The sequence below is a fragment of the Plecotus auritus genome (genome assembly GCF_963455305.1).
Source record: "Plecotus auritus genome assembly, chromosome: 1".
Classification (NCBI taxonomy): Eukaryota; Metazoa; Chordata; class Mammalia; order Chiroptera; family Vespertilionidae; genus Plecotus; species Plecotus auritus.
The window spans coordinates 73714463-73732596 of record NC_137770.1 but is presented as its reverse complement, the minus strand read 5'-3'; the positions used below and the strand labels follow the sequence as shown (position 1 = coordinate 73732596).

At 43.8% G+C, this 18134-nt stretch overlaps 1 protein-coding gene across 1 annotated transcript in view; it reads right to left on the bottom strand.

Moving 5' to 3' along the window:
- Positions 1 to 17817, bottom strand: part of FSIP1 (fibrous sheath interacting protein 1) — a gene marked incomplete at its 3' end in the record, with an annotated part of 208983 nt that extends 191166 nt beyond the window's left edge. Inside the window, exons 1-4 of the mRNA XM_080645541.1 lie at positions 17713 to 17817; positions 15473 to 15605; positions 8258 to 8444; positions 2997 to 3151 (exon numbers count right to left, since the gene is read on the bottom strand). Coding sequence (XP_080501667.1) covers positions 2997 to 3151; positions 8258 to 8444; positions 15473 to 15605; positions 17713 to 17759 — 522 coding nt within the window. The 5' untranslated portion in view covers positions 17760 to 17817. The remainder of the gene's footprint in view (positions 1 to 2996; positions 3152 to 8257; positions 8445 to 15472; positions 15606 to 17712) is intronic.
- Positions 17818 to 18134: the final 317 nt, after the last annotated feature.

Below are 18134 nucleotides of genomic sequence, written 5' to 3'. Positions count from 1 at the left end.
ATCTCCAGGGTCTTGGCCTTGAGCAGACAGCGGCTTTCAGACACCTCCTCCTTGGCGGCCCGCACCCTATAGGTGTTCTTGGCATTGCTCTCAGTCAGCATGGTGAAGCAGCTCTTGTACCATTCTTCTGCATTCTGCATGTTCTTGGCAACCAGCTTCTCATACTGGGCGCAGCAGAGAGGTCAGACTTGGAAAACATGTCCATCTCCACGGAGATCTGAGCGTACGGGATCTGCGCCTGCAGCTCGGTGATCTCCTTTTCATGCACCATCTTGAGAAAGGCGATTTAGTCCATCAGGCTGTCCATGAGCTTTTCAAGCTCAGCACCAGCGAGAGCTGACTCATCTGCACCTTTGCGCGCCTCCATCAGCCAGCCCTCTGCGTCATCATGGTTCAGCACCTCTTCCTGGTAGCATGCCTGCAGGTTGCTCCCAGGCACTTCCAAGCCCTGGTGCCTGCTAACTGCCCTCTGCCCTCTCCTCGCCAGGGACGGGGCGTGGTGGGCCGGGGCACAGGCATCCCATTTTCATTAAAATGTTCAACCCCAGCCTGCTCCACCGGTGTCCACAGGCGGCCCGGGGGCAGTGAGCCCAGAGACCCTGGCCACCCCGCATACCCAGGTCCCCGATGGCGGCCTGGACCCCACAGGTGGTGTCAGGCGCTGCCACCAGGCCTGCTCGTTTACCGATGGAGGCCTGGACCTGCAGCGGCATCTGGCGCAGCCCACCATGCCTGCCCGACCCCGATGGCTGCCTGGGCCCCGCGGGTGGCGTCAGGCGCTGCCCATCCAGCCTGCCCATTTACCAATGGTGGTGTCAGGCACTGCCCGCCAGGCCTGCTCGTTTACTGATGGAGGCCTGGACCCTGCGGCGGCGTCAGGCACAGCCCACCAGGCCTGCCTGACCCTGATGGCTGCCTGGACCCTGCAGGCAATGTCAAGCGCTGCTCCCCCCTACCCCACCTGCCCGGTTACCGATCGTGGCCTCGACCCAGCGGGCGGCATCAGGCGCAGCCCGCCTGGCCTGCCTGGTCCCCCATGGTGGACTGGACCCCGCGGATGGCGATAGGCACTGCCAGCCTGGCCCACCTGGTCCCCAATGGTGGCCTGAACCCTGCAGGCGGTGTCAGGCGCAGCCCACCCTTCCTGAATATGCAAATTTACCCTCCATCTTTGTTGGCTTAATTTGTATATCACTCCTGATTGGCTGTGGGCGTAGTAGAGGTACGGTCAATTAGCATTTTTCTCTTTTATTAGTGTAGATATCCTTAGTTACCATTATTGTTCATTCATATTATTGTCAGGAAATTTTCCTCTGAAGTACCTCATTTGATCAAGGAGAAATTTTTCAAAAACAACCAGTTATTTCAATGTTCTTTACCTTAAAAGTGCTCTCCTTTGAGGGGGAAAATTAAGTGTGAGCCAACAGCTATATATCAAGTCAGTGCCAATATCTGGTCAATATCCAGCCCTCAATACTACAGAGAATAAGAGGTCCAAGAAGGCGCGCAAGGAAAGTTAATTGAGCACTAAAAGTACTGAGACAGAAGCAAATAGAGTGTGGTCCCAGACCTCAACCACTTTAAAACTGCCTGAAGAGATCTTGACCAGAATATGAAACGAAGGACTTCCTCACTTGTTGGTCACAAAAGTTTACTCAAATAATAATGAGAAACAGGATGCCTACTGGTTTGTTGGTGGGGAATGGACACACCAGTGCCAATGCAGTGCCTAAAATCTGGAATGCTGGAAAGTTACCTTCCTCCACAAAATCCTATATAATAAAGATGTAATATGCAAATTGACCATCACTCCAACACACAAGATGGCTGCCCCCATGTGGTCAAAGATGGCTGCCCCCATGTGGACACAAGATGACCGCCACAAGATGACCGGCAGGGGAGGGCAGTTGGGAGGGACCAGGCCTGAAAAGGAGAGCAGTTAGGGGCAACCAGGCCTGCAGGGGAGGACCGTTGTGGGGGGACCCAAACCTGCAGGGGAGGGCAGTTGGGGGCAACCAGACCTGCAAGGGAGGGCAGTTGGGAGGAAACAGGCCAGCAGGGGAGAGCAGTTAGGGGCTACCAGGCTAGCAGGGAAGGGCAGTTAGGAGTGACCAGGTTGGCAGGGGAGGAAAACTGGGGGGGAGGAGACTAGGCCTGCAGGGGAGGGCAGTTGGGGGGGACCAGGCCTGAAGGGGAGGGCAGTTGGAAGTGACCAGGCCTGCAGGGGAGGGCAGTTGGAAGTGACCAGGCCTGCAGGGGAGGGTAGTTGGGAGGAACAAGGCCTACAGGGAGGGTGGTTGGGGGAGGACCAGGCCTACAGGGGAGGGCAGTTAAAGGTGACCAGGCTGGCAAGGGAGGGAAGTTAGGGTTGACCAGGCCAGCAGGGGAGGGCAATTAGGGGCAATCGGACCGGCAGGGGAGCAGTTAGGCGTCGATCAGGCTGGCAGGGGAGTGGTTAGGGGGCAATCAGGCAGGCAGGGGAGGACAGTTAGGGGCAACCAGGCCTGCAGGAGAGGGCAGTTGGGGGCAACCATGCTGGCAGGGAAGGTCAGTTGGGGGTGACCTGGCTTGCAAGGGAGGGAAGTTAGGGTTGACCAGGCCAGCAGAGGAGGGCAATTAGGGGCAATCGGGTCGGCAGGGGAGCAGTTAGGCGTCAATCAGGCTGGCAGGGGAGTGGTTAGGGGGCAATCAGGCAGGCAGGCAAGCAGTTTGGAGCCTGCAGTCCTGGATTATGAGAGGGATGTCCAACTGCCCGTTTAGGCCCACTGGGATCGGGCCTAAATGGGCAGTTGGATATCCCTCGAGGGGTCCCAGATTGGAGAGGGTACAGGCTGGGCTGAGGGACTCACCCTCCCCCATGGTGAATTTCATGCACCGGGCCTCTAGTAAATCAATAAAGGCAGACCACATTAATAACTACCACAGTCTGTACTCTTTTTACTTGTCACAGAGGAAATGGCTTCTTACATGTCAGCATGTGTTTATATAATTCTTACCTTCAGGTCTTCCCATAGCTTTATTCTCATTTCTAGACCTTGCTTCTTAACTTCTTTTTCTCTATATTGTTTCTTCATCAATATTTTATCAAGCCTATTCATCTTCTGAATCGCATCTTGAAGTTGAGAATCCAATTCTTTTAATTTGGGTTCATCTATATTGTGTTGAAAGTAGGAATAAGATTGAAGTTTAAAAAGCCATAAAGCTTTGTTTTGTTTTGTTTTTACTATTTCTTCTTTCATTCAACAAATGTTTATGGCTGATGGTAATAAGTAACATTGGGTCAAGTATCTTGATTTACAGGTGCTTTCACATGTAGTTTTTCACATAATTACCTAAAAATCCTGTGAAATAGACATGTATCTCTATTTTACAGCTGAGATAACTGGATCCTTTTAAATAGCTAATATATTACAGCACTGAACCCAGAAGTGGGTCTTGTATGATTTTAATTCCCAAATTCTTTCTCCTTCATTCTGCTATACCTTCTATATTCATATAATTAACAAATAAGGAATAATACAAAAACCCTATCTTAAAGCCGCTTCAGACTAACTGAAAGAGAAGGCATGTACACTATAGATAGAGTGAAATGGAACATGTCATACTAGTAAGTGACACAAAATGGTTCCAACATATAGAACAAATACGGAAAAGTACTCCATGTAACCAGACACCTTTTACCTATGCCCCTCCCACTTGTTCTATTTTCTAAATGTTCTTGAGTTGTGGATAATTGGAAGTAACTTATTTGAAATTAGGGACTCTAGAATTTTCATCATTCAAGTCTTAACATGTTTAATGATTTTAATAATAGCAGCTAACATTTATAGTGTTACTTGATAGGCACTGTGTTAAGTACTTTATTTACATGCATTATCTCATTTAATCCTCATCATAACCCTGTGAGGTTATAATTATTGGCCCCATTTTAAAAATTTGTAAACTAAGGCTAATTTATAACTGAGTGACATACATATCCAAGATGATATAACTACTAAATGGCAGTCAGTTTCCAACCTGATCTGTCTGACTCCAGAGCCAAAGCTCTCCACCACCAGGTGATACTTCCTCTGTGAAGCCTGATGAAAGATGATCATCCGGCAATGAGCATAACTGCTCAAACACTGAAGTCTCAGCCACCCTAGTTTAGATCATTAGAAATGGCATATTATGCTAAGAAAGGCCAAATTTTGCAACTTTTGAAAATCCAAAGAGTCCAATGATGTTTTTTTATAATGTATACTAGAGGCCCAGTGCACAAAATTCATGCACGGGGGGGGGGGGGCTGTCCCTCAGCCCAGCCTGCACCCTCTCCAATCTGGGACCCCTCGAAAGATGTCCTACTGCCGGTTTACAGGGATCGGGCCTAAACCGGCAGTCAAACATCCCTCTCGCAATCCGGGCCTGCTGGCTCCTAACCGCTCACCTGCCTGCCTGATTGCCTCTAACCACTCTGCCTGCCAGACTGCTTGCCCCCAAAATGTCCCCCGCCGCTGGCCTGCTTGCCCCCAACTGCCCCCCCTGCTGACCTGCTTGCCCCCACCTTCCCTCCCCACTGGCCTGCTTGCCTCCAACTTCCCCCCTGCTGGCCTGCTCACTCCAAACTGCCCCTCCCCCTGATGTCCTGATCACCGCCAAATGACCCCCACTGACGGCCTGCTCGCCCCCAACTGGCCCCCCTGCTGGTCTGCTCACCCCCAACTGCCCCCCCCACTGGCCTGATCACCCACAACAGCCCCTCCCCCACCAGCCTGATCACCCACAACTGCCCTCCCCTCTTGGCCTCTAACCACCTCTACCTCAGTCCCACCACCATGGCTTTGTCCAGAACATCCGGAAGGTCTCCTGGAAGGTCTCGCAGTCTAATTAGTATATTACCCTTTTATTAGTATAGCCAGAGGCCTGGTGCATGGATGGGGGCCAGCTGGTTTGCCCTGAAGGGTGTCCCAGGTCAGGGTGGGGGTTCCCTTGGGGCGTGGGGTGGCCTGGGTGAGGTGCCTGTGGTGGTTTGCAGGCCGGCCATGCCCCCATGGGGTGAGGGTCCCCGCTGGGGGGGGCCGTGGCCAGCCTGGGTGAGGGGCTGAGGGCCGTTTTCAGGCTGGCCACACCCCCTTCAGGCTGGGGGTCCCCACTGGGGTGCCTGGCCAGCCTGGGTGAGGAGCTGATGGCTGTTTGTAGGCTGGCCACACCCCCTTCAGGGTGGAAGTCCCCAATGGGGTGCCTGGCCAGCCTGGGTGAGGGGCTGATGGCTGTTTGCAGGCTGGCCAATCCCCCCAGCGGGGACCCTCACCCCGTGGGGGTGTGGCCAGCCTGGGTAAGGGGCTTTTTTTCTTTTTTCCTTTTTCTTTTTTCTTTTTTAGTGCCTCCTTGAGTGAAGGCCAGGGCCAGCTAGAAGCAGGTATCTGGGATTTATTTATCTTCTATAATTGAAACTTTGTAGCCTTGAGCAGAGGCCAGGACCAGCCAGGGCAGGCGGGAAGTTTGGCTTCCTCCATCGCTGGGGGCAACCCAAGTCTCCCACTCACTCCAGCTCCGTGGCCGCCACCCTCTTTGTTGGGTTAATTTGCATACTCGCTCCTGATTGGCTGGGGAGTGTAGCAGAGTGATGGTTAATTTGCATGTTTCTCTTTTATTAGTGTAGATTACTTCCTCTTTAAGGAAATTAAAACATTTTCAGAGGGAATAACCTTATCCAAAAAGATCAAATTAATAAGGAGGGTCTGCACATTTTAATGCGTATGTACTTCAAATGCAATAGTCTCTAGTTCTAATTCCCAGCTGCAAATCCTAGCATGCTCAGGCTCCATGTACACAAGTCATCTATAGAGCAGGCATTTTGAAGTAACTCATCGTGCAGTACTGAAACAATATTAAATACAATGTAAACTGGGTGACAGCTCATCTCAACTACAATACCTTGTTTCCTGATTACTATAATCCTGAATCACCTGGCCTTACTCTGAGAGCTAATATCATCCCAAATTTATACTAACTCAGCCGTTTTCACAGTTTATGAATCTCACCTTCTCTTGCATGGGTTGGAAACCTTTTTTCTGCCAAGTGTCATTTGGATATTTATAACATCATTCGCCATACATAATTATCAACTTAAAAATTAGCCTGCTATATTTGGTCAAACATGTAATTAACTCAACCCTAATGCCTTGGCAGGGCCAGATCCAAAGATTTCATGGGCCTTCCATGGCCCGTGAGCAGACATTCGCCACTCCTGCTTTACAGCCTTAAAAATTACTCAGAATCCAAAGTAGCTTTATTTATGTGAGTTATATCTACTGATAATTACAATATTAGAAATCAAACTGAAAATATTGTAAATATTTATTCATTTTTAAATAAGTATGTTATTACTAATTATATGTTAACATAAATGTAATGCTTTTTTAAAAATAACTATATTTTCCAAAAAAAATACTGAAAAGAATAGCATTGTTTTAATTTTTGAATATCTGGATTAAAGATAGCTGAAATCTCATATTTGCTTCTAAAGTCACTCTAGAGCAATATGTCATTTTAGTTAAAGTACACAAAGAAAAGTTGGCTACACAAGACATACAGTAGGAAAGAAGAAGAGAAATGTAATAGCCTTTTCAGATAATGGTGAATATTCTTCTTTGACACTGTATAAAAATTCAATAAGGGATGGTCTCTAAAAGGTTAGTTGTAATGTAAAACCTGTAACCATACTAGTAAACTTTTTGTATTTGTTCCATTAAAATCCATGGTTCTATCTTTCATGTTAAATGGGTCTTTTACCCTGCACTAGTCATTTGGAAAACAGTGGCTCACTGAATTATGTAGACCTTCAAATGTTAACACATTTCAGTATACAACATAAAAAAAATCACATTTGTTAATATGGCCACCAATTTTTTTTTCCCAGAAAAGTCTAAGTATTAGGAAGTTGTCAAGCTCACATGGACATACATATGTTTTCTAAAATCCCACCTTTCACTTGAAAGCTCAAATTTTATCATTGACAAAAAATACTGTCAGTTGTCTTCCTTAAGGTAACAGGCTCATTTCTTTTTTTTAAATGTATTTTTATTGATTTCAGAGAGGAAGGGAACAGGAGATAGAGACATCAATGATAAGAGAGAATCACTGATTAGCTGCCCTCCTGCATGCCCCCCCACTGGGGATTTGAGCCGGCAACCTGGGCATGTGCCCTGACCAGGAATCCAACCCTGAACTCCTAGTTCATGGGTCAACATTCAACCACTGAGTCACACCAGCCAGGTGATTTTTTAAAAAATGAATGCCAAATACCAAAGTCTGAAGGATAATAGTTTTTCTGTCGGTCATTATTTCAAGTAAAAATGGTGTTCCGTTTAAAAAGTGGCCACTTCAGTTCTCAAACTATCACACAAGTACTTTTCCTCAGCACAACTTTCACATTTTGGTATACTAGTACAGCAGAATTGTTTTATATGTACCTCCCATTCTACCACAAAAGATATTAAAAAGATGTGTATTCAAAGGTCAAGATATAATAAAATTATTAATTTTTATTGCTTCAAAGACATTCTTGAGTGACACTGGCTACTTCTTTCTTCTTCCAGTGCCTGGTCATGAAGAATACAATGACTAATAGTGCAATTTGATGCCATTGCCTTGGTTCAAATTTATGCCATTGCATTGCTAAAGCACCAACAATTTTACCTACACTGCTTTTGCACCATCAGTGCAAATGTTCATTCAGTGGGCAAGAAGGCAAATTGATTATTTCATTATTATGATAAACTATATTACTAATATATTATGTCAATATTGTGATGAAAGTAGTTTTTACTTTGCAGAGCTCCTGAAAGGGTCCTAGAGACACCTAGAGCTCTGAAGACCACATTTTGAGAACTGCTGTTCTAATTCATTCCGACCAGTATTAATTTAAAAACCATGAAAAAAAGGAGTCTTATAAAATCCAAGAATTAGTACTATCAAGTGGCATTATCCCTAAAAAGTATTTATAAATTACATGATACATTTTATTGTACAATTTTAGTAATCAAAAAGATCAATAATTCCTGTAATGAAATACAGAAATAAAACAATTTTATTAAATTACATAACTTATTATTTTTCTAAGTATACTTAAGGACTCCTAATAGTCTTCTAAATAATAACTTATGATTGATTGTTCACACAAAAAATAACTCATTATTTATTTCTACTTACCTGATAAAAACATATCTAATTCTAATATTTTAACATCTATAATTATCATTAGCCAATCACCTACCTGAACATTTAGAAATTATCTGATGTTGAACCAAGTTCAAATCTTCATCTGACCCTTCTTTAGCCAGTTTTATATTATTCTCAGAGTAATGTTCTCCTTTATCATCCTTATTGTTTCTACTTCCCTCTGTATTACTGCTTTCTGAGTGGCCCTCTTTATCAGAGTTCAACTTGTTCGCAATATCAATCTAAAAATTATTTCCAAAGAAACATTTTTTTAAAATAATGTACTATTTTAAACTTTGAGTTTCTGAACTATTTTAGATAATGGAAGTATATGTGGGGACAACATACACTAGTACTAAAGTATTCTAGGAATATAACACTTCTTAATTAAATGTAATTTAACTACACAATTAAATTTAATAACAATCTGCACCAAAGAAATATGCACCATTCTCTAGCAATTTCTAGCAATAACGAAGAAAAGTCAGGAATCAGTCCTGAAGAGAACTGCCAGGTTCTGGGAATGAGACATGCTGGTCCCTGCTCCCTGAGCTTATACTCAGCCGATGAGTCAAAGGTCTAGAGCTGTGCTGTCCAATCCTGTATAATAAAAGCCTAATATGCTAAGTGTCTGGTCGACTGGTTGGCCGTTCAACCAATCAAAGCATAATATGCTAATGATATGCTAAGGCTGCTCAACCACTTGCTATGGCATGCACTGACCACCAGGGAGCAGACGCTCCAGCTGGTAGGTTAGCTTGCTGCTGGGGTCTGCTTGATTGGGACTCAGCAAGATGGGCCAGACACATCCTGCAGCCCTCCCGTGGCCCCTCCCCGGCCCCAATTGTGCACCGGTGGGGTTCCTGGGCCTGGCCTGCACCCTCTTGCAATCCAGGACCCCTCAGGGGATGTTGGAGAGCTGGTTTCGGCCCAATCCCACAGGTCAGGCCAAGGGACCCCACTGGTGCACGAATTCGTATAATATAATATAATAGCCACATGTGGCTATTGAACAGCTGAAAAGTAAACAGGCTGAACTGAAATGTACTTTTAATGAAATTCAAGTCAGAACCATGTGCTTTGGTGATTATTTTTATGCTAACCGTTTTTCTATTTCATTATGGTTTCTCTTTCCATTTTAGCAACATTCGCTTTGAAAATACCACTTTGATGCAGCTATGTTTTCCTGAGAGAACAAGAAAAGACATCCATAGCTGAGTCAGGAGAAAACAGGGGTCACAGACACATGGCAGGGAGAGTGATAGTGGAAATGAACACAGCCCAAGGGAGGGTCACAACCTCAGGGAAAGAGAGCCAGCCACTTTTTTTTTTTTAATCCTCACCTGAAGGCATGCTTAGACATATGAAGGACATGCTTACAGAGAGGAAGGGCATGCTTACAGAGAGGAAGGAGAGAGACATCGATGTGAGAAACATAGACCAGCATGCTCCCTGACTGGGATCAAACCCACAACCCAGGCATGTGCCCTGACTTGGAATCTAACCAGGAACGCTCAGGTGCACCAGAGGACACTCAACCGAGCCACTTCAGGGGATGGGCAAGAGCACCAGCCACTTCTGAGAGGAGTACCTTTTCCCTCCCAATGGAAGGATTGTCTGCTCCAGTCCTTCAGGGCTCAGTCCTTGGAGGGTTTTATGCTCTCTACACCCACGTGATCAATCTCCCCTATTGTAATCTGTGCCCCTTGAGAATCTCCAAGGCAGAGGTTGGTGGTGCTGAGAATTAAACTGCCAGGGATACAGGATCATCCTGTTCACCTGAACTGGTACATAAATCCCAGCAGAACTGAGCTGAGTCAGTGGTATAATAATTATAGCCACCATTTATTGGTGAATTACTATTAGCCATGTCTTGTGCTAAGTACTTTACACACACTGCCTCCTTCACTCCACACAATGACCCTATGGTAAAGGCACTGCTACCTGATTTAACAGAAAAGAAAACGGATCTGGTATAGAATGAAACTAGTGAAGACCCAATTTATAAACAAAACAATGCCTACTTTATGTAATCTCAGAGGTGTTAAAGAGGGTTCCCTGTTCAAAAACACACTTCTATCAAAGGCCAGGTAAAACCTGAAATCCATAATATCCAGTAAATCCTTAAGGATTTTCTGTGAAAATGCTAAAATTGCTGGGAAAGGTCCCATGGGCCTTGTCAGTCATTTATATCATGGCATTAATGAATTTAGCTGACCTTATCCTGATAATGGGTTTTTATAGAGAGGAATATAGAATATACAAAAGATAACTAGATAATAGCAATATACTCAGATAACACACTTCAGAACATATAAAAGACCTTTCACATGTATCATCACATATGATCCACTTAGAATGAGCAGGAAATAATAAGGCAAAAAGATGAAACTGGAGAACAAAAGGCTAACTTTGTCCATTTCACAATTTTACCCATAGCTCCCCACCCATCTTCCCCAGCCCATTCATAGTCCGATAGTCTCTCTGTTCCTAACCCTCCTGCTCTTCTACCCTGTGGCCTATGTGTATGATTTTCTTTTCTTCTTCATTCTCAAAGCCACATTCCAGCTCCAATTTTCATTCCTCCATGTCCCCCACTTCATATCTGCATGTTAGTCCCAGGAAAAGTAAATACCCTATAGAAACCTTTCCTAACAATTAGATTCCCTACCTGAAAGATATGGGATTTTTACAAAAAAATACTCATAAGTAAAAACAAACCAAAAATTTTAGAATGAGCAATCTATTATTACTAAAGAAATTTCATTAAAAATATAGCATTTTAAATTCATTTTCTGCCATATAAAAAAATTTGGCAATATATCAATCAATGCCAAATTTGAACAATAAAACTAATAAAAACTCCAGGATTTAGTATTCAGACAAAATATAAGGTTTCATAAACACTGAATCATTTGCAATCAGCAGTCAACGTGCAATATACCTTTGGCTTCCTTCCCCAATCTCAGATGGACCTTAAATATTTTCCAGGAACTTGATTAACACAAATCACAATTTTTTAGGAGGTTTTCCTTTTGATAATAAATATTCCAGAGTTAACTGTAGCTTAGTGGGTTCAAATAAAATCTTACTTGAGTGACCACTGATATTTTTCTTTTAAATAAGTCTTGAACAAAGTAATATTAATCAATGCATTAAAACCTGTGTGTCAATATTGTGAACTTGCTGCTTTACAAAAAAAAAAAAATCAGCCAGGAATATATAAGCAGAAATACTAATTCTATGCTACTCTAAATTTTATCAGGTTTTTGTATATTGTCCTACCTACACAAAGAGGGAAAATCTTCATTCTAAATTTATTGAACACATATTTTATGAACAGTTACTATGTGCCACACTAAATGCTGGATGCTATGAATAACACAGAAAGGACGGACCAATTGAGTTAAAGAATTGAAACCCGCCCCCAGATGGGTGGCTCAGTTTGTTGGAGCATCTCGTACACCAAAAAGGTTGCGGGTTTGATTCCTGGTGGGAGCGCATATGGAAGGCAGCCAATTGATGTTTCTCTCTCACATTGATGCTCCTTTCTCTCTCTCTCTCTCTCTCTCTTCCTCTCTCTCTCTCTCTCCCCCCTTCCTTCCCTTTCTTCCTCTCTCTCTCCTTTCCTCCCTTTCTTCCTCTCTATCTCCAAAATCAATAGAAACATGTCCTTGGTGAGGACTGAAAAAAGAACTAAAACAATAAAAAGTATTGAATACTTACTAGGTGTTAGTCACTGTTCTAAGAACTTTAAATATTATCCTTAAAATATGCCTATGAGGTTTGAAGAGATGAGAAAACTAGCAGAGAGAGTTAAAGTAATTTTCCCAAAATCACATAAAATGTGGTCAGCAGAACCAAATTTGAACCCATTACTACAGCTTTAAAAAAAAAAAAAAAAGAGGAGGAGGAAGAGGAGAGATTAAAAAAAAAGGCAACAGTATCCTATATAATAAAAGCCTAATATGCTAAGTGAGTGGTCATCTGGTCATCCACTCAACCAATCAAAGCGTAATATGCTAAGGCCACTCAACCACTCACTATAACGTGCACTGACTGCCAGAAGCCAGTTCCAGCATGTCATAATTGCAAGAGTTTCATCGAAAGGTTGATAGAACTTGGGGACTCAACAAGGGCTGAGTCACATATGTTATCGCCTGCTGGGAATGGCTAAAGACATTTCCCCAAACCTGAAAAGGATACATAAATTGATTGATTGCTGCCAGACAGCTCAGGACATCTTAATCTACATGTTATTGCCTCCTGTTGGCCAAACACCTGAACAGCCGCAGGCAATACCCATTCTGACAATGCTTCTGCACAAAACCCTACCCTTTAAAGTGTATATCTCCACTTTGCCTTAGGATAATTCCTGTTAATAAAAAGCAAGGGGAGAGAAACCAAGATGGCGGCATAGGTAAACACCTGAACTGCTGCCTCGCACAACAATTTCAAAACTACAACTAAAAGACAAAACGGACATCATCCAGAACCACAGGAAGGCTGGCTGAGTGGAAACTCTACAACTAGAAGGAAAGACAAAAGCACACTGAGAATTAGAGAAGCTGCGGAAGGCAGAGGTACAGAGGCGTACGAGTGGAGAGGGCTGGAAACTGAGTACGTGGCTGGCTTTCTCAATCAGGACGGAGACAAAAGCTCCCGACTGCTCTGAACTCCAGTTCCAGGCAAGACTCTGGGGACCCAGACTCATATGGGGAGAAACTGGACTGTCTGGCAGCGGGCGAAATTTGAGACCCAGGGGCTACTTAGGGCAGGGCTGATGGGAAGCCATTGCTGTTTGCTCCACCCTGAGACTCCACCCCATCTGAGCGCAGAGGCTTTTGCATATGAATGGCCTGGTCCTTTGAATTCTAAACTTACCTAACAAACTGCAGCTGAGTCAGTGAGACCCAGAACATCCAAAAGAAGGCCCAAGGCTGGACAGCAGCTTGCATTGCTTCACAGCTGGGCCTCATCTGGGCACCTCCAAAACCCAAACAAAGAAGAGGAATCTGTAGATCTCTCTGTAGCTCCTGCTGGGTGGCCTCAGGCAGAGGCTAAATTAGTACCTCCTTGGAGATCCAAGAGCCAGTGTACCCAGGGGTCAGAGTGGGACCATTCAGATTACAACTCCTCAGATCCATAAGGGACACACTCAGGGGGGAGACTCAGTGAGCACCAAAGCCCCAGTGAAGCAAGTCTTGTCTCATAAAGGTGCCTCCAGCAAAGAAATTCTCCCATCGTAGACACAACTGATCCTCACAGCCAATTGGCCTGGAGGTCAATTCCTCCCAGTGATACCAACAACAATCAAGGCTTAACTACAAGACTGTGCACACAGCCCACAAAGGGGTGCACCAAGAGTGTCCACCTCAGGTAACTGGGGAGGCTGAGCCACTGGGCCCTATGGGACACCTAGCACACAAAGCCACTCTATCAACTCAGGGAAGCAGCCAAAATACGGAGACAAAGAAACAGGTCACAAATGAAAGTAATGGAGGAAAGCAAAAGACTGGATATAGAGTTCAAAACCACGGTTATAAGGTTTTTCAAGAATTTTCTAGAAAAGGCCGATAAATGTAGTGACCCTTGAGGATATGAAAAAGGACCAAATAGAAATTAAGCATACACTGACTGAAATTAACAATAATATACAGAAATCCAACAGCAGACTAGAGGATTGCAAGAATCAAGTCAAAGATTTGAAATACAAAGAAGCAAAAAACAACCGGAAAAGAAAAAAGAATCCAAAAATATGAAGATAGTGTAAGGAGCCTCTGGGACAACTTCAAGCGTAACAACATCAGAATTATGGGGGTGCCAGAAGAAGAGAGCGAGAAGATACTGAAAACCTATTTGAAGAAATAATGACCGAAAACTTCCCCCACCTGGTGAAAGAAATAGACTTTCAAGTCCAGGAAGTGCACAGAACCCCAAACAAAAGGAATCCAAAGAGGACCACACCAAGACACATCATAATTAAAATGCCAAGAGCAAAAGACAAAGAGAGAATATTAAAAGCAGCAAGAGAAAAACAGTTAACCTACAAGGGAGCACCCATATGATTGTCAGCTGATTTCTCAACAGAAACTATGCAGCCCAGACAGGAGTGGCAAGAAATATTCAAAGTGATGAATAGCAAGAACCTACAACCAAGATTATTCTACCCAGCAAAGCTATCATTCAGAATTGAAGGGCAGATAAAGAGCCTCACAGATAAGAAAAAGCTAAAGGAGTTCATCACCGCCAAACCAGTATTATATGAAATGCTGAAAGGTATTCTTTAAGAAGAGGAAGAAGAAGAAAAAGGTAAAGATAAAAATTATGAACAACTAATACATATCAACAAGTGAATCTAAAAATCAAGTGAATAAAAAAATCTGATGAACAGAATAAACTGGTGAATATAATAGAATCAGGGGCATAGAAAGGAAATGGACTGACAATTCTCGGGGGGGAAAGGGTGTGGGGGTGCGGGAAAAGACTGAACAAAAATCGTACACGTATGGATGAGGACAGTGGGGAGTGGGTAAGGGCAGAGGGTGGGGTGGCAACCGGGTGGAGGGGAGCTATGGGGGAAAAAAGAGGAACAATTGTAATAATCTGAACAATAAAGATTTATTTAAAAAAAAAAAAAGCAAGGGGTCCTGAGACAAAGAGAACTTGGTTTCTTCAGCCAAGCTCCTCTGCCCCCACCCCAGGCCTTTCAAAATTATGTTTCATCTCTGGACTCTTATTTAATTTACGCACAGCTCCTTCTCCAGGTCTCCTGAACCCTTGTAGATACTGGATCAATACCACCGGTGTTAAATGACGCCCAACATCCGGCACTGACCACCAGGGGGCAGATGCTCCAACTGGTAGGTTAGCTTCCTGCTTGGGTCCAGCGGATCTGGACTGAGCAAGACAGACCAAACATGCCCTGGAGCCTTCCTGTGGTACCTCCATGGCTGGCCAACCTCCCACATCCCTCCCTGGCCCTGATTGTGCACCAGTGGGGTCCCTCGGCCTGGCCTGTGCCCTCTCGCAATCTGGGACCCCTCAGAGGATGTCAGAGAGCCAGTTTCAGCCCAATCCCACAGGCCAGGCCAAGGGACCCCACTGGTGCACGAATTCATGCACTAGGCCTCTACTTTCATATAAAATGATCTAAAGTAAAGTCCAAGAAATCTGAGTGCTCCCAGCACACGCAAAAGAACCAACTTAAAATGGGATGTTAACAACTTTGATTTATCAGAGTTTAAATCATTTCTAAACAGCGAAGTACCTTGAAGGACACTGGCTCTGGTGAGAGCACCTCCAAAGAAGTATTTGAACACCTGCTCTCAGGACATGTTCTTGAATTTGAGGCTGGTTTTGAAATCCCATCTAAGTTCCCCTTTATAATATCCATTGATATCCTGAAACAAAAATTTTAAAGCAAGTTATGATGTGTATTTGTTTTATTAGTGTTAATATGCAATTCATGGCCTTTGTTATAAGAATTATGTTTCTACCAAAGTCACACTACCCTAATTTCATGAAAGACGTCTGTGTTGTGGATCATTAGATTTTATTTCACTGTAGGTGGAAAATGCTGCCTCAGATGTTAGATTCTGAAAGTGGCTAAAAAGAACGTAGAAGTGAATGCTATCTTGATGGCTTCCTGTGCCTCTGAGAGATATTTACCGTATCCTTGAACTGAGAATACACTCATGAAGCACCACACCTCTCGACCAAGATTCATGTTTTTTCGTAAGGCCTCTACTTTCTTCTGGTTTTGCCTGCCTTATTCCAGTTTTCCGCCTCGTCTTCCCTCTCAACTCTGAGTTCTCCTCTCCTCCTTGGCGCTGTATTTTCACGAAGTACCTACCTCCGGGTCACTGCTCTTTTTCTATCAACCCTCCCCTTCTAAAACCCATGACACTACTTCTGCCCTCTGCGTCAACAGAGAACAAAACCTACTTTCTCAAGTAGGGGGACAAACTTTCATTATCTGGCTATACATCGCCAATCACTTGAACTATTTTTCTTGTGTCACCACCCATAGGCCTCTCACCACTGACTGCTCTATTCCCAGTGCTGCTTTCGGAAGCAGGAACTATGAGGCAGGGTGGTTTAAATGAGTGGGAGGACTTGGGTACTGCTTGCACATTGACCCTTCCAAACTGTGTCGTTATTCAGGATTGGTCCAGATTTGTTCAGGAATGTGAGGATGTCATGCATGCTGAATAAAATGAAAGGAATAAGGAGAGTTCCAGTTTTGCCTTCTCGATATTTAGCTTTATATGTGAATTGAAATGTTCCAACAAATCCTTTCCTAAATTCCTATCAATTATGAATTAAACCACTCCTCTCATAACAGAATGAAGAAAGGCAATTGCTTCTGGCTCAGCAAGTGTTAACAATATCCTTTCTTTATCCTACCAAGTGACTCGTCATTCTCTGTTTTTTAAACAGCACAGGCAGAGTCCAGGGAAGTTTTGGACACAGGCAGAAGCACAAACATAAACAACCTGATGCTTCTCCAAGGCACACAGAGGGATAACATGATTTGGCCCCCAACCATTCAATGTGCCAAAGCTGGTGCTTAAGGAACCAGTAGGTCAAGACTTTCCATCCCAGCAAATGAAAAAGGTATTGGTCTCAATGTTATTCAACTCTGCAAAAGGGTTTTGGCTCACTCAGGAAGGCACTGACATTATTATTGTGGGATGACGGATTACCCTGGCTGGTCATGTCACAATCAAAAAGCATAAGGCACTGAAAGGCCAAATGTCTTGTAAATGCCCTAAGCAGCTTGTCAGGGAGACTTATTGCAGCTTATAGAAGGAGCAGTGAGATGGAAGCATGTGCGGAGCCAGTATAATACATGTCAGTAAAGGGTGAGGCCCAGGGAGCCGTCAGTGACATGGATCAGCTATAAGGCTCCAGAAATCTTTCAATGTGCTTTAGAAATAAGTCTGGTCTATTATTTTTGCTCCTGAAAATAATAAATTAAATCAAATACAGTTCCCAGGGTGAGTGGGAATATAACTGACAATCTTTGAATTTGGCCATATAGAAAAAAGTATGGACAAAGGGCATTGAATTAGGATCTCACAGATGTATTTGAGTGTTTGAGAGGAAACCTCAATAGCCACATAGAAATTCCACAAGAAAAATAAAGCACTATACAAAAAAGCAATTAAATGACAAAATTGGGGAGTAACTGGAACTTTCATATATTGGTTGTGAGAATACAAAACAGGACAACCGTGTTATAGAACTGCTTGGCATTTTCTTATAAAGCTAAACATACACTTACCATATGATTCCACAATCTCATTTCTAGATATTTACCTAAGAAATATATATGGTTCACACACAAAAAAAACTGTACATGAATGTTTATAGCAGCTTCATTAATTGCCCAAAACTGGAAACAATCCAAATGTTGTTCAACTGCCCTAACCAGTTACTCAGTGGTTAGAGCGTTGGCCAGAGGACTGAAGGGTCTCAGGTTCGATTCCAGTCAGGGGCATGTACCTCAGTTGCAGGGTTGCAGGCTCAGGCCCGGCCCAGGTTGGGGACATACGCGGATGTATCTCTCTCAGAAGGATGTTTCTCTCTGTGTGTCTCCTGTCTCCCTTCCACTCTCTAAAAATCAATGGAAAAAATATCCTCCGGTGAGGATTAATAAATGTCACTCAACAAGGAAATGAATAAGCAAACTGTGGTACATCCATCCAAATGAATACTACCCAGCAATATAAGGGGACAAACAACTGATACAAAACATGGAGGAATTTCAGCTGCATTATATTAAATTGAAAGAAGCCAGGTTCAAGAGACTCCATAATGTTTGCCCAATTATAGGATATTCTGGAATACACAGAACTTTAGGGGAAATGATTGCCAGGGCTAGGAGCGGGGAGGGGTTAACTACAAAAGGGTACCAGGGGATTTGG